General features: G+C 45.8%; 1 protein-coding gene across 11 annotated transcripts in view; it reads left to right on the plus strand.

The window, feature by feature from the left end:
• Window positions 1-16,228, plus strand: part of ARHGEF9 (Cdc42 guanine nucleotide exchange factor 9) — a 221,944-nt gene that overhangs the window by 179,311 nt on the left and 26,405 nt on the right. For all 11 annotated transcript variants that reach the window (XM_040614135.1, XM_040614134.1, XM_040614144.1 and 8 more), the window contains 2 exons: window positions 1,563-1,692; window positions 10,309-10,440. In XM_040614135.1, the coding sequence (XP_040470069.1) occupies window positions 1,563-1,692; window positions 10,309-10,440 (262 nt within the window). The remainder of the gene's footprint in view (window positions 1-1,562; window positions 1,693-10,308; window positions 10,441-16,228) is intronic.

Raw genomic sequence — 16,228 nt, forward strand, 5'->3', positions numbered from 1 at the left:
AGTATGAATTAAATATATGAAGGTCCTAAGTGCAACTTGCTGGTGTCCTTAGCATTCCCGCTGCATAACTGAGCTGCAGTTAAGAGTGTATGAACATGCTATGTGAGAAAGAGGAGACTGCTGATGGGTGGCCTGACATTAGCCTCCCTTCTTTGCATGAGCGTAATTGCTGGGAGATTATTAGTGACCGTCTCTAAACCTACAACTCCCCCTGCCTCTACATAGTGATTTACCTGCTTCCCTAGAAGAACTCATGGACATTTTGAAGACCAGACTAGCATCTCTCTGGGATAGTTTTGTGTCTCCTTTACACAACAAGGCACTCTGTTCATACAGATGGCCCCACAAAGGAAGGAACAAGAAATTCTTCATTGCGTATTATGATGGAAATGTCAGACAGCCCTTCCTCTATTCTTCTAATCTTTGTTGAAGGACCATTCTGGATGTTCTGGAATTCGTAGGATTTTTTTTTTAACCTCAGCTAGAATTTTGGCATAAGAATTGAATAACAATTGAAAATACATCTGAAGATTTCATCCAAGAAAGGATAGCAAAATAGCAAATAATATTGTTGTATATCACATTGTGATTGTTTCTTAATATTTACCCTGTTTGGATCATATGGGGAAAGGAATCAAATTCACAGCATTCACCCCTATTTTAGCTGTCACCAGTGCAATTCCTAGCAATAATCAATAAAGCCATTCCCCCTGCAGCTGCCCAAGATCACAGTTTTTCTCATTAGTCAGTGATCAATATCAACCCTTAAGTTAATAATATATTATGGTGGCATTATAGCAGCTGGTCTAGTCTGTCTTTCCGATTGAAATGAACATTAAGGTTCCTTGGAATGGAAAAGAAGGCACAGGGCAGAAATCAATAGCATTGATTTCAGCATCACTTTTTGAAAAGACTGATCATCATCTTTGCTGGCCATGGCGGGAGGCTATTTTCACTCTTTGTTATTACACTCACAGGCCCATCCAGGAAAAAAACCCCACAATTGCTTTGATTTGCTCACCTGAAGTCTGCAGTGAGAGTGAATGCCATGGGATAAATACTTTGTGGCACTCCTGGAGTCACCTTGTGGCTTGAAAGGTGCTCCAACCTTGTGTCTAATCGAAAAATATTTTCTAATTTCATTTTAAAAATGGAAAAATCCAGGCTCAAAGACACAGGCTATAAAAATGTTCAGACTTTCTTTTGGGATGCTCTTTAGCTGAGCACCTTAAGACTTTAAAGAGCAATATTCACAGCTGTTGAATGTTGGGTTGCAGAAGCTAGACTGTACTTGTTACACTAATGAAAACCAGCTGAGGAGTTGGCTGGCTTCTCTGTCTCGTACACATGCAATTTTAGTTTCAAACAAGCTGCTCTTTTGTGATGATCCAGAAAGACATTGCTGATGGAAAAAATACAGTATCGTAGTAATGAGTGGCAAATCCTACCTGCATTTCTTTCTAAAAGGATGGTGAGATTATGCTGCTGCTAATGATAGACTCCGGTGCATTTCCACTGCTCATCAGGCTCCATTTCATGGATTTTTCTTTTGTGTTCAACAGTGACTACAGGTATGTGGCTGCTGCTCTCGCTGTCATGAGGAATGTGACTCTACAGATCAACGAGCGGAAGCGCAGGCTGGAGAACATTGACAAGATAGCTCAGTGGCAGGCCTCTGTGCTGGACTGGGAGGTACGGTAGAAGCTCAACCCTGATTTAGATGCTATAAACCTGGAAAAAGTAAATTCCATGCAGTTGTTGAATTACCCAAGACCCGTATAGTTCATTTCTTACAATCTGGTCTTCGGATTAAGCTTGGGACAGAGAAGACATATTTACAGACTTGGGAGATGGCACATAAGATGTAAAATATTAATGGTACTCTGAAGAAAATCTAGGGTACAGTTCCAGTTTCATCAATAGAAATCTGGAGTAACTTCTGTAATTGTGATGCTGTTGTCCTGGGAGTAAGTAAGATTTGGATCAAACTCTGTGTGCATTCTGGCTCTGTGCTTTGTCATGGGGGAAGGAGCAAGGAAAGAGGTAGCAAAAAGCCCTAGGAATTGTTCCAGGTTAAGGAAATGTAGAAAACTTTTCTGGTGGTTGCTTTATGTTTAGAAGTTAAAGCATTAAGCTGAAGCTGGAGATGCTATTTGCACGTTCAGAATGAGTACCCACTTAAAGATATTTCTGAACCAACTCCGTGTAGTGATTGTATAATCAAGGAGCTAAGAAACACAGGCAAGGCAAAGTCAGCAAGGGATTTCTCACTAGCAGGCCTTCAGTCTCCTGCATTTTTGCCATGTGTTAAAAAAAAAAAAGCCATACAAAAATTATGTTCTCCTTTTCTTTTCATCCCAAATTTCTTAAAAATTATTGTATGAATGTAATCTGTAAATAGGGGGTTTGAAGCAGACCAAGGACAGATGTTTTTGTCATTCCCTCTGTGTTGTCATCGCTCCATGTGTTTAGCAAGTAGATGCTCAGAATGATGGAACAGCCTTTCTTCTTCCTCACAGTCACGAAGATCTGGAATAACTCCAAATTCAAGTCAATGAGATCATACTATGTAAATTAGTATAAGGGAAAGATGCATTAATCTTTCAATTATTTTTTTCCTGGAAAAGATCTAGGAAGGCTGGGAGGAGAGGAAGAGAAATACAGGTGCATTACCTTCTGATTGTGTATCCTCCTTGACTGAATTAGTTTCATTGCTATAATGAAAGTTGGATTCAACCCTCTTGATAAAACGTATAAATGCAGCAATCATAGCTGGTTCTTAAATTATGACTGGTTGTGAGAGCAGAGAATGCAGATGATTTGCTTGATTGTTTTACTGTTGTTTACTGTGAAGAAACCTCTCTCACTCACCAGCAGACTCATTTTCAGAATGAGAAAGCTGCTCTCAAGGAGGCACAGGACCATCAGATAGATCTTCAGCCTTCAGTATATTCCATGTGATGAGCTAATGTGTGTAATTTGTAAGAAATGTTGAGACCCTCATTGTAAATAAATCTGGATTAAGGACGGGTCAATTCCAAGTCAGTGAATATTCATGTGTGAGTGGAAAGCCAAGGTGACCTCCACATAGGATCTGTGGAATAGCAGTTTCTTTTTCTCTTCCATTAGCTCAGTTGATAATTCATTTTTATTTAGCCATATCCTTGATAATTCATTCCTGCTTAGCTTCAGTTATATCCTTTATAATTCATTCCTGCTTAGCAGTACCCATTCTTTATCTCCATCCTATCCTCAGGAATTTGCCAAATCATTCTTCCAGGCTTTTTTCAACTGTTCCAAATTTTAAACACAAATATTGCAGCAACATCCTTCAGTTTCTCATAATACAGCAAAACCTGCTGTTGCTGCTGCTCAGAGATCCAATGGGAATAAAGCTACTGCCCCCATTCACAGTAAAACACCCTTTTTGGCATTTCTGTTCTGTATTTTGGATCAAGAAGAGCCACGGAGTTGTGATGAGAACACTAGAGGATGGGAGCTGGATCCAGCAGAGGACTTCACTGCTTGATTCTTTCCTCTAAAGTATCTTCTGAATCATCAGATCCAGCCCCCACTTCACAGATGTCCATGTAATGGCCAGAAGGATGCACAAAACACCACAATACTCAGAAGTTAACTATAATATAATGCAGGAAGAGAGCAGGATAAATCAAAAGCAGTGTTGGATGCTTAGATCTGTCCTAGATCTGTGCAGATACTCTCTGTAGGCATTGCAAACCCAAGCTGCTAACCTCCAACCCCGCGCCCCCCCCCCCCCCCCCCCCCCAGCTGATATCTATGTGTAGGAGATGTCTTCCAGGACACAGGCTATCAGGCTGATCTCTCACCGAGCCTGCCAGGGTTCAGGCCCTTGTCTTCTACACAGAGGCTGTTATAGAGTAGAAGAGGGATTTCCTGGAATGTCTCCCTAGCATCTTCCACTCTGTGGGGAACATGCATCTATCTTCTGGGCTAGAGAGTGGAAAACCACAACTCCCGGTTCATCTTTGATGGAGCAGGCTCAGCTGGGAGTGACCTTCTGTCAGCTTCGTGCTTCTACAAATGCTTGTCCAGTTATAACAAGTACTCACTGAAAGAGAGAGGAACCCACAGCATTATTCTCACATCTTTCTGTGGCCCTGTTCTTGCTCTAATTAGTCTGTCCCCAAAAGCACGCCCTGTCTGTCCCTCTGTGTGTCACAGTAGCTTCCTGATCTCTCCTGCTGGCACAGCAGTGTGAACAAGCAATGGCAGCGTGGACCCAGGGTGTACAGCACAGTCTTCCTTGAGACCATCTGAAAAAAGCACTAAGTCCAAGAAAGCAGGAACTAAGAGAAGAAAATCATCAGTTCAGACTTCTTTCAGCAGAAATTCAGCCAGGGCACAAGATAGAGAGAATCTCAAATTCCCACTGTAGGTGAATTATTTCAGCAGCAGCCAAGGCTAAATGTTTAAGCATGTTGAAGTCTTTCATTTGAGGAAATGTCCGGTTTCCCTCAACATCTCTAGCCTAACGATGTTGACTCTGATTTGAAATTGCATTTTCACGTCTAAATTTACCCATGTTTTGTGGTGACATGTTGGAAAAAGATTTTGAAAGAAGAAAAAATCCAAACAAACCAAAAAATATTTAGTGAGTCAATATTTGAAATGTTCTTGTATACAAAGTGTGTGTACACATTTTCTTGCAAGGAGAGGGTGCTATTGGGAATGTATAAATATTGCTGATCCTAAAACAAATAGAAAAATTAGGGGGCATGTCCTAGCTGATTTAAGCAGAAGGGATTTTACTGAATCCCATGGAGCTGTGCCTGTGTGTTTCAGGAATCATTTTTATCCCTTAAGATTTTTCGCATGGTCCCATGAAGGTGAATTTTGGTGTTAGCATTTGAAAAATGCGAATATCTTTGAGTTAACTGAGGCCGTTGTTGGTTGTGGCTTTTTCCCAAGAACTCACATAAGCAGGGCATGACGGTTTGAATTGCGAATGGGACCCAGAAAGGGTGGCCTGACTCTAGTGGCAGCTGATAAGCTTGCTGTGGCAGCCAGGGCGTGAAGTCTTAGGGAATTATTGGCAGCTTTGGCAGCTTTATACAAGTAATGACTGAGCAGAATCTTAAGGGGAGATTCTGATCTCACTGACTACTGCAAATTAGAAATAATCCCAATCGCTTTGAAATGTATTCCTGTATAATTTGTAGGAATGTGATCTTGACCGAAAAGCCTGGATTGGAATTCTGTCTTGTATGACTCACTTCTTTATTTTGTAACCTTAATTTCCAATATATAAACAGACGTAGAGAGGTGCTGCCCTTGCCTACACTGAATTCTCTAGTGCCTTTTGTCCTTTCGGTTGTTAATGGTGCAGAATGTAGGGCTTCCACCACCTCCTGCCGAGACCTTTCAATGTCTGAGAGCTCTCCTTGTTATGAAGTGTTTCCTGATGTTCAACCTCTATTTCCCTTCGTGCAGCGTCATCCCCTTACTTGTAGTTAAATACCCTCAGATCAAAACAGCGACATTTGGAGGCAGGCCGGCAGACCCAGCACACAGAGCTGGCTGGAGCAGGTTCAGAACAGCCTGCGAAGTCTCCTCTGGATCAGACTTCAAACAGGCCAGACAGAGCCCATCCTGGGGGGCCTTTACGCGCTCAGTCCCTTCTTGTGCTCCTGCCCTCTGAGAGAGTGTTACAGATCTCAAAGGTTAGTGGGTAACATCTAGAGATATAGATGCACACAACGGTACTACAAAGAGATTATTTCCACAAAGCCCATCATTTCTAAGCCCTTGCATGCCCCAGTTTGGGCAGTGCAGTATTTACAGGCACACAAATGAGGCAGCGGGAGTGAAGGAGAGGTATGTCCCTGCCTTCCTCTGTCTCTCTGCTCCTGTGCAGTCTTTGCTGGACTGCCACCAGAGGAGCATGTTCACCGCTGTCCTGCCTTCCTTGTGGCTCCTGTAAGCCCATGATGGCATGCTGGCAAGTGTGCTGCAGTGCCCAGCTCATTGCGGCGCTGCTCCTGGGCAAGATTTGCAGCTTGCTGTTTGTTTGGCATGACTTAGGTGCCCACCACAGCCTTGAGTGCAACTGCACCCTTGCTGGGTGCCCATTACAGGTGATGTGGAGATGGAAAACAGGTCTGTGCTTTGGCATACCTCAGAGTTGCTTTGTTGTATGCCTTTTCATAAAGCTCTTGAACCACATAAAAATAAAATGAAGCAGCGATCCCTGCAGCATTTCAGGCTCTCTCTCCGGCCCTCGTGGCAGCTGCCAGCAACATGTTCCTGCCATTCAGTCCAAGTTTTTTCTCAGAGGAGGGAAGCAATGTGGTGCCCATTCCCTGGGAGGGGATCTGTGGAGGTCCCCAAGTCAGTGGCGGGATGTTTGGTGCAGGAGAGAGCCTTGCTCATCAGCTTGGATTAGTTTTAACTTGCTATTTAAACAGATTACTTTGGTTTATGTAGATACCTGGATATTTCTACCCAAGATTCCCATGGGTTGCCACTTTGGCAGGTTTCAAGAGTATTAGATTTACATGAAGGGGAAAATATATATAATCAAGAAATACAATGAACACTGTCCTTTTAAATTTCTTTCCATTCTTTTTATTTACGGGTCCTTTAAATCAAGACTTTGTGCCCTTAATTGTGTAATATGTAATAGTTGGCCTCAGCCTAATATTATGTTACTGAATCCAAGAATGACATGAGGAAAAAAAAGATGCATGCAACCAATGTACTGTTTTCAAAGTGAAGACAGCCTGATGAGAAATCATCCTGGGAAAAAAAAATCGTATCAGGGACTGAAACGGATCCTTCTTTTTTTCCTTCTTCTCCCCCCCACCCCCCCCAGCAACAGAAGGTATCAAAAAATGAGCCTGCTGAAAAGGACAACATTTCTCTTGCTTTCCTTTTTCTGATCTTTCTGTAGCCCAGAGTGCTAATCATCCTGTCAATCTCTAATTAAAGAACAGCAGTGTCATGCAGAAGAGAGCCCTGCTCGCTGAATGTTAACTACTGAAGGGGATTTTGTGCCCAGCAGTGACAGCAAAGAGCCATGTCAGGAGCCGGGCTCGGGCACAGGGGAGCGGGTCCGATGGGCTGCTGAGCGCTGCTGAGCCTGGGACAGCATCTGCTCAGGGATTGCTCGTGGGGCAGAGTGGGGCAGGCCGGCAGGTGTGACGTGCTGCAGCTCGCAGTCCCACGCCAGCCCTTGTTACGCTGGTGCTCCCAGCGGTGTTTCTCTCATGACACTAGTAAAAACCCTTTGGTTCCTCCCAGTTCCTTGTTACAGAAAGTGGTGGACATAGCACAACTGAGGAGCTGTGGATTGACATCTTCCCGTAGCAGCAGCAGCAGAAGAGCTGACCCTCTGCTGCAACCATCAGGATTAGCCCTAGGACTTTATATGTCATTCTACTGCTGGCAAGCTCAAGGGAGCATGAAGCGCACGTCCAGCCTAGGTCTGGGTGACCTTCTGCTCCCATGATTGCACAGCAAGTACTTGGGACTCTGCCTGTGATTACATGAAGAAAAGGAGTCAGCTTTCTTTCTGCTGCCCTTTGTATGTAGCAGGGTGCACAGCGAAAACCCTAGAAGCAGGCTGGGGAGGGCTGACTTTTTTTATTATAGGCTTATAGGATAGCTCAGGTTGGAAAAGACCTCAGGAGGTCGTCTAGTCTTCTCTTGGCCACTTTGCCACTGTGCGCTGCTGAAGTCAATAGGACATCTGCAAGTGCAGAGTAACTAAAAGTTCAGCCTCTTCCTTTTTTAGCCATATTTATCTTAACTTATAGAAGGTTATAGATGATCCAGCCTCTTTAGGAGTTGCTTGGAAAAAAGTGGAAAAGATATTTTTTCCTAGTTTTGTATAGGATTGGAGGGATCCAAGCCTGGGAGTGGCTTTGGAGAGGCACTGCGGAGAGCCTGCCTGAAGTCAGGACCGAGTCTCGAGGTGTGCTGGGGTAGTTGCGTTAGCAGCGGAGCAGAAAAGCAAACGCTTCTCTCCTTGGCTGCCACCCTGCTGCTGACCCTGTCAGCCCCCTGCTAGGGACGCTCCACTAGCAGAAGACAGTTCATGCTATTCAAAGAGGTGGTATAACTGTGTCGGGGAAAAATAAATGCCTTTCAAGGTTCATTGCATCTGCTCGAGGAGGCTCTGGCAGCGCAACCATGCTGGTGTATTGCTACAGCAGCCCAGGGCTTGAGGAACAGGCAGGGCCATGGAGATGCTGCTCTTGGGGACTGCACGCTGGCCAGCTGTGTGCTAGTCCAAAGCTATTTGCAATATATATTTCCAAATTTGCTAACCCAGCATTGGTAATCATCTATTTCTAGCCTATGGACTGTATATAAATTGTTTTTCCAACAGAAGAAATGCAATACAAATCCTATCATTTCAGATCTGAATTTTTTTGTTTTATATTGCTTGCAGGGACTACATAGTTTGGGTTCAGCTAATCAAGTAGAAGTGTTTACAGAGTCCTGTGTGTCCTCAGGCTTGAGATGCTACCACAGGAGTAAAAGACAAAACTGGCTTTCTATTTTTAGCAGCCAGCCTCTTCTAGGCTCGCCCCCTCTCATAAAAGCTCCCATCCATAGGCTTGTACAAATCTGCTTCATATAAGCTCATGTTTAGCCAGGAAACCCCACAGTTTTGGGAGCCGGTGTGTTCTCTTCAGAGGCTTCTTGTTCAAGGGCTTGTGTGTACCTGAGCTGTTGCAACAGCACATGGGTCCCCGGTTCCTGGGTAAGAGGTACCATGGCTGAAATCACACCCTGACACCACACTCTTGAGACACTGCATGATGCACGACCCGTCCCTTCTGGGAATGACCCTCTGTGTTCCTGGGAAGTTATCCCTAATTAAGCCGGCAGATACCACAGCTACAGAAGTGAGATAGAGAGGTGGATAAATACCTCGCTAAGGTGATTTGAAAGTCTGTGCTGCGGCATGATGATGCAGTGACTTAATGAAGTTGCTGTTGTCACAGGGCCCAGGGACTCAGGCAGTCGCTTCCAATCAATGCTGAGAGGTTAATTACACATTTACCTGAACAGCAGTCTGAAATCCTCACCAAGAAATTGGGAGTGGGGATGACTCTTGGTTGCTTTGGTACCTACAAGCATAAGCAGTACCAGAAAAGCACGTCTATCTAGATACCCCCATAGCTGGCTGAACCTTTACAAGCTGTTTGCTGAGATTCTGGGATGGTCTTGTCCCAGAAATTGGTTCTAGTTTGTCATCAAAGCCAGAACTGCAGTAGCTTTAGAGCCAAAAAGAAAAAAAAAACCACCAAGCTTTTTTCTCACTTGCTCCTGAATCCTGCTCCTTACCTTTTAGCTGAAGTCATCCCAGTTCCTTCTGTGGTGTTTTCAGAGTGAGAGATAACTGAGATGCCCACAGGGCAGGTGGTGGTGAATTCACCCATTTTTAATAAATAGATTTTAATTAACTTTTTAAAAAGTCCAACTCATCCCAATTAGTGGAGGGTGACTGCATTTGTTCTTTCTGAGAGTGGGAGAGAGTACGCTGTATTTTTCAAGACCATCTGCTCATGAATCCTTAAAAAAAAATCAGAGAGGAAAACAAGCGTTAGCCAGAGGCAGAGAAAGGGTGAGGGCATTCTGGCAGCCAGCCGGGGAGGCCGTGCCAGCGGGGGCGGGGGTGGGGGCTGCCCAAGGAGCTGGGGTGATCCTGACAGATTTTGGAGGTGGGGAGCTCTGGGGAGCTCTGAGAGAAGGGACGGTAATTGCCTGAATGAGTGGGAAGCGAGGCAGCAATCTGGAGGGGTGGGTTCTGGCAGCTTCCTGAGCGGGGGGAGCTGATACCCCGCTGTAGATGACTTGGGAGCTGGCCTGGGATTTCAGGAGGGGACGCACTTTGGGATGCTATTCTAAAGGGAGGCGTTGCCAAGGCATTTGTTACCATGAATACAAAGTGGTTCTGTCGTGGGCAGGAGGACGAGGCTTTGCTCTCAGGGTGCCACCAGCACCTGCAGCGGGATCCAGGGTCTGGGGGTACCTGGAGAGGGGAGAAGGGGCAGTGTCTGGAGCAGCTCCTTCCTCACTGCAATGCAAACTGTAATGACCATGCTTTGGGTGTCCACACTTAATTTATATCCCTTCCTTCAGAATTATCCCATATCACCAGTTTCTGGTCTGAAGTCAGATGTGGTAGCTTTGAGAGGTGCAGAAGGATCAAAATTTTATTTAATTATCACTTCTTCCCATCCTGCAAAGAGAAACGTATCCACTGCCCTGGCTGGGAGTGGCGGTTCACTCAGCCTCGTTCTCTGTGCCCTCTAGGGAGACGATATCTTGGACCGCAGCTCAGAGTTGATCTACACGGGAGAGATGTCCTGGATTTACCAGCCGTATGGACGGAACCAGCAGCGTGTTTTCTTTCTCTTTGATCACCAGATGGTTCTCTGCAAGAAGGTAAGGACATCCAGGGAGAAAGCAGCATGGCTAAGGACATGCTGCGGACAGGCTTCCCAGTACAAAATGGTTTTTAGGGCAAGGTGGCTATTTGCTACACGTGCAAGAAAAGGACATGGATAGCACTGAGGAAGGGCAACCCACGTGCTAGAAATACTGAATTACAGGATGGTGAGTATAGTGTGATAGAGGGATTTTTATGCTCATGCAAATCCAGCCTCCACTTGTTTGTTTCATGCCTTTTTCTCATGTGCCCCTTGTTTGGCTCGTTGCCTCACTTCTACTTTTGGATTTTGGCTGCAGCATATGATCTGGGATTAGATAGCCCTAGAATTTCTGTGTGAACTATGAAGCCTGGCACTTGGGCAGACAACTCAATTACTGCATTAAAATCATGATTGCTGCCTCTCGAAGAAATATCAGGCAGAAGCCTGGTCCGTAGCAGGGTATATGTGCTGTCACTTGGTGAAATGCATTTTAAGCCTCATCCTCATGTAGCTGCTGTGCTGGATTTTATAGGGCATTAAGCCCATCGTGAAGGTAGAGACAGACAGTGAGGAATACTGGTGTTACTGTGTTGTACTATTAATAGCAGCAGGTGAAATGTGTTCTGGAGCAACTGTGTTAAGCAGCAGCATCATAGCTGTATTGCTGTAGTCCCGCTAAGGTGATCCCAGCTCATTACCATCACAAGTGTTCGCAGTGCAGTGCCAGAGCTCATAAGTCCCCTACGCCTCTGTCTGCTGACAGACCAGGGATTCGTTGACACTTTCACTGCAGCCATACAGATAAGTGTGCAGAGGGAGTCCCCTGGACAGGCTTCGAGTGGCAGCGAGGGCGAGCTGCAGATGTCTCCAGCCAAACACACCAGGACTGCGTTCCTGTCTCATCTCACATGCTAGGGAAAGGTTGAGTGGGACCTGCACCACGTGGCAGCCCTCCGAGGAGTGCCCTGCACCACAGGAAGCGCGTGGGTGGCCGTGGGGGTGGGTCCTGACTCACCACGGCATCACTGCCCGCTGCCACCGGTGTACGGAGCTGTGGCCTGTGCCGTTCAGTGGGTGGCACTTTCTTCTCCTGAGTCATGGTTGACTGAAATTTTGCCTCCTGGAATGCATGGGCTTATTTTTTCCCTCATCATTGCTGTGCATTTTACTTCTTTCCTGGCTCTGTAAAAAAAAAAACAAAAAAACAAACCACAGAGCAACAATAACAGAGTCAGATGTTCAGAGAACTGTCAAAATGAGTCTGGAAGTACACAGCTGGGTTTAATTTTTAATCTTGACCTCCTGCACTTTGGTTGTGACCCATTCATAAGTCAGCATCCAGTTTGGCTTGCACTGGGTCTGAGCCAGAGGGATAGTGAGGGTTCCCTTAACTCCTGGGAAAATCAGAGCTGGGATTGTCGTGGTTATCAGTATGGGTGGAGAGCATCAGCGATTCACAGCAGGCTGCCGGGGGCTCAGAAGGTTGTATCAGTATGCAAACAGCGTTAGTGTGACACTGCCCTTCTTCCCTTATGTATTCAAAAGGAATTTTGTGATGTGTGTGGCAATGCTGCACAAGAGATGCCTTCATGGGAAGACGCCCTGCAGATTTCAGCTGTCTCGGAGCCAGCACAGTAGTCTGGGGCTCCCTGGCAGAGAGACTGGCTCCATGTCAGGATCTGGTGGGCTCTTCTGCCACTAGCCGAGGTCTTGTGGGACAGTGTGCTCACTGAGCTTTAGGGTGCCAGGGCAGAGGGTGGTAAGTCATCTGGTGAGCCCAGGACCGTGGGCACAGGGTTCATACCTCATTGCAGGTTCTCCTTCTGCATCTCTTTTTTTCTAGCATCAAACTGCAGTTGTTGCTTTTCAGCACGTTGGGGTAAGAGGGGAGATGGGGTTACGGCTGGGTTCTCCTTGAGTGTTATTAAGAAAGATTGTCAGAGTATGGAATGCAGAGTGTTAGCTCACATTTTGGGATCAAACATCTTACATAAATCAAATCTGAATGATTTATAGCCTGTGTTGTCTTGACCCTTGCATCAGGCTTTGCTGTTTCAGATCCCAGCAGGCAATCATCTAGCAGGATAACCTATGCTTTAGAGCCAGTGCGCTATATCCTGGGGCTTCCTCAGTGAAGCACCATGTGTGTCGTGGTGCAGGAAGCGGAGGCTGTCCTTCCTTACCCCATGCTTTAAAATGCTTCTCTGAGAGATATGAAGTATGACCTACATGTCCCCAAGAGCAGAAAGAAGGCAGCAGGTTGGCCGAGGTGCTGGTGTTCCAGCTCTGCCTGGCCAGGTGTGGGCAGAGCCCCGTGTCCTGGCGTCATCTGCAGCACAGCCTGGCCCCAGTTGTGGGGGTTACAGTGCTTGAGAGCGGCCTGAGCTTGCAATATGTGTTCATGTCCCACTTCAGCAAACCCTCAGGGAACTGGAGTTGAGTCCAGAAGGGGTAGTTTGAGATTTCCAGAAGGTCTCAGAGTTCAGCTGGTCCAGGTCTGGCAGCTCCTCTGCCTTGTGTACAGGGAAAATTAAGTCCTTCAGAGGTTTTCAAAGCAGCAGATTGAACAGCACCCCTCTTATTCTAGACACAGGCAGTGAGGAAATTTGTGGACAGCCAGACCTATGTTTTGCGTGAGGTTTGTTTGGTCAATAAGCCTGGTCAAAATTTTCAGCTTTGGTACCACTTTAAAATGGCACATCTCAGTGAATCTTCCTCTTCGGAAGATCTTCTGCATATGTGGGTTTTCTTCATATATAATAAATTAGTAGGTGTGATACATCCTGAATCATGACACAGTCTATTTAAGAATACATTTATTTTTGAATTATAATGGTTGAATTTTACCTCTTTATTGGTCAAAAAAGTTTTTTTGTAGAAATAAGGAACTAAAACAAATTCCTTATTTAAATATGTCACATATACTTAAGTTTGATGAAAGTATGCTAGATATCCTGAGAGGCTCTAGAAGACAAGCATGTATTTCAAACGAGATCTCCCCCTCCTCCAGATCTTCACTGCAGTTATCTGCATGTCATCCTCGCCTTCGTTACCTGTTTGTCTCCCTGGTGGATGTTTGCAGCTGCAACAGCTCTGCTCTTGAATCCTCTAGTAAGACATATGGATTCTGTGGTTTGATAGAGACTGATAATGAGTTTCTGATGGAGCAGATACTGTTCGATATCATAAGCTCTGTGACAGTTTTGGATGTTGGTATTCTCTGTCATTCCCTTTGAACTCTCTTGTCTGCAAAACCTGTTACACAGTGGGCTCACGTTGCAAAGAATGTCAGATTTCTGCTCACTAGTTCATGCAGTGAAAGACGAAATAATTTCTATGTGGCAAAACTGGCTGGAATCAGCTTTGCTGCTGTAGGCTGAGGTTAGGCGTTAGTGGCATTCACTGGTACCAGTAGATGTGTGTTAAGTCTGGGAAGAGGTATACGAATTACTTCAGTGCCTGGAAAAGAGCTAGTGAAAGTCAGTTTCTCTTTTGCTGCCAAAATTTCAGCAGCATTCTGCTTCCAGCCAACCCAGGTGCTGATCAGTCCCAAGAGAGCGCGCTGCTGTGTGCATGCCTGCAACCCTTCTTTGTGCCGGTACTGCAGGTGGCTGAGCCTTTGGGCTGGCTGTATTGCTGCTGAACCCAGGTGGAGTATTAAAAAATTCTATCTATAGCCACGGTAACAACTCATTTTGTACCCATTGTTAAAGGTGAGCGCTGGGTGCAAACCCCCAGTCCCGTGTAAGTTTGGGTTTCCTGCAGGCAGTTCTGCTGTCAGTGGCAGGCAGTGAACACGGCTGCGGTGCGGCTGCTCTGCTTCCTTTGCCTGGCTCCAAAGACAAGGCACAGGCCACACTCTCAAAACCATCTTTGTTTCTCGCATTCATCTGTTGGTCCCTGTTTGGTCCATCAGCTTTACAGGCAGACGGCCTAGGAAAGTTCCAGCAGGACTCCTCTGGTCTGTTACCAGGGGGTTACCTTGTTTCTTTTTCCCGCTGATCTGTCCCATGTTGCCTGTGTCTACGGAACAAGGTCTGTTGGCTATGGAGGTACGTCTGGTATCCAGCTATCTGCTTTTTTTTAATCTGCAGCAATTAACATATTTCCAAATAACCCCGTCTGCCTTGAATATGCCCTTATGCCCTACTTCCCAGAAGCTGCGCCATACCTTTCTGGTGATGTCTGAAAATGTTTCAAGGTTACGGCGGCTTTTTTTGTTGGACCTCTGGCCGAGACATTTCTGTGAGGGGGGATGACTCGCAGGGTCATTTTTCTTGAGAGTATCACCTAGCTGTTCCCCTGCTTGATACGCCTGCAGAAGGTCATCAGTAATGCCAGGCAGCCATCTGACAGACAGGAGCTCGCTGTATTTATTAGCTGTTCCCAAATATTTCAAGCAAGGTTTCGGTGTCAGCCTGGCCTTTTGAAATAGCGGGTGCGCACACATCCCTGCCGGTTGAAACCACCCCCTTGTATCTTATTGCTCGCTCTACTCGTAAAGGTGATCTGCTGCTCAGCAGAGGGGTGGGATGGAGCAAGAGCTGCTGGTGGGGGCAGCTACTTGAACATGAATGTCCTTGTCTTCCCACTGGCTGCATCTCCTGGGATTTTTTCCAACAGCTTTTGCAGCGTGAGCTGAGCCAAGGGTCTGTCTTTGTGAATGAGTGTACGGGCAGCTGGGTGGTTACCTGGTTGATGGTTCATTTGCACGCAAAGAACCAGATATTAGTGTAGTTATTAATGTGACTATGTTGAACTAGATGACTATATTAATATGACCACGATGAACTAGCCATGAATACAGTTCAGCTGTCAGGAAAGGAGCGGTGGCACTGGTCGGGTGCAGCAGCAAAGCGCAGACCCTGGCCGAGTTGCCAGCATAAGTTCTGCTGCCTCAGACTGAGGAATCCCAAATGCATTTCCATGACCCCCACGGCTTGGAGAACTGATGGGACTTCAGGCAGAGACCTAGTTTGTGAAAATGAGTAATTGTAAAGGGCTGCATTCAAATGGGCTTGACAGATGTTATTTCCGCCAGTATGGGTATATTTAAGTCTTTCTTCTAAGCAGGAAACTTGCAGTAGGATTTGTGAGGGCTGCATGAGTAAGAGCAGTAGCAGCAGGTGGAGAAGCTGACACTATGGCAGCCAGCTTTCATTCCTGGCAAACATCTTGCAAAGCAACTTGTGTGGGAAGATATTCACAAATAAAAATGGTTTCTGAGCTTTACAAATAAATCTCTTCAGCTTAGATTTTGCCTTCAGATACAGCACTGGTCGCTTCCTAATATCACCACTGAATTATTTTCTGGTGCTAAGAAGTGAGGAGATCAGTCAGATGAAATGCCCGTGTCGGCCATTTCGGTGTTCAATAAACGGAACACTAAACACCAGTGGGTGTTGGCAGGTACTGCAGAATGTTTCCAGAACCTGTGTCAACAGGGGAGCACTGCATGAGTTTGGATGTCTACAGCTGCTGATAAAGAGCCACTGGGAGTGCTCGTGTTTTAGATATTCTTTGCAAAGCTGAGCAACTTTCAGCTGTTGGATTAATGTCAGACACCCCTTACAAATTTTCTGCCTGTGTTTCCTGAACCAGAGGCTGGGACATTGCAGTGTGCTTGAGGACAAAGTGGTGCTTTCTTCAGAAGAGAGTCTCAGTTGGGTTACCCTAATGCAAAAATGCCTTTTGGAGAGGAAGAAGGGAATAAACTGTGTAGGAAGCAAGCGCTGGCCTCGGTTTGACTTACCATATGTCTGTAATCAGGAAGGAAGAATAAATATTCCAACATGCTAACC

This window comes from Falco naumanni, chromosome 14 (assembly GCF_017639655.2).
Source record: "Falco naumanni isolate bFalNau1 chromosome 14, bFalNau1.pat, whole genome shotgun sequence".
Classification (NCBI taxonomy): Eukaryota; Metazoa; Chordata; class Aves; order Falconiformes; family Falconidae; genus Falco; species Falco naumanni.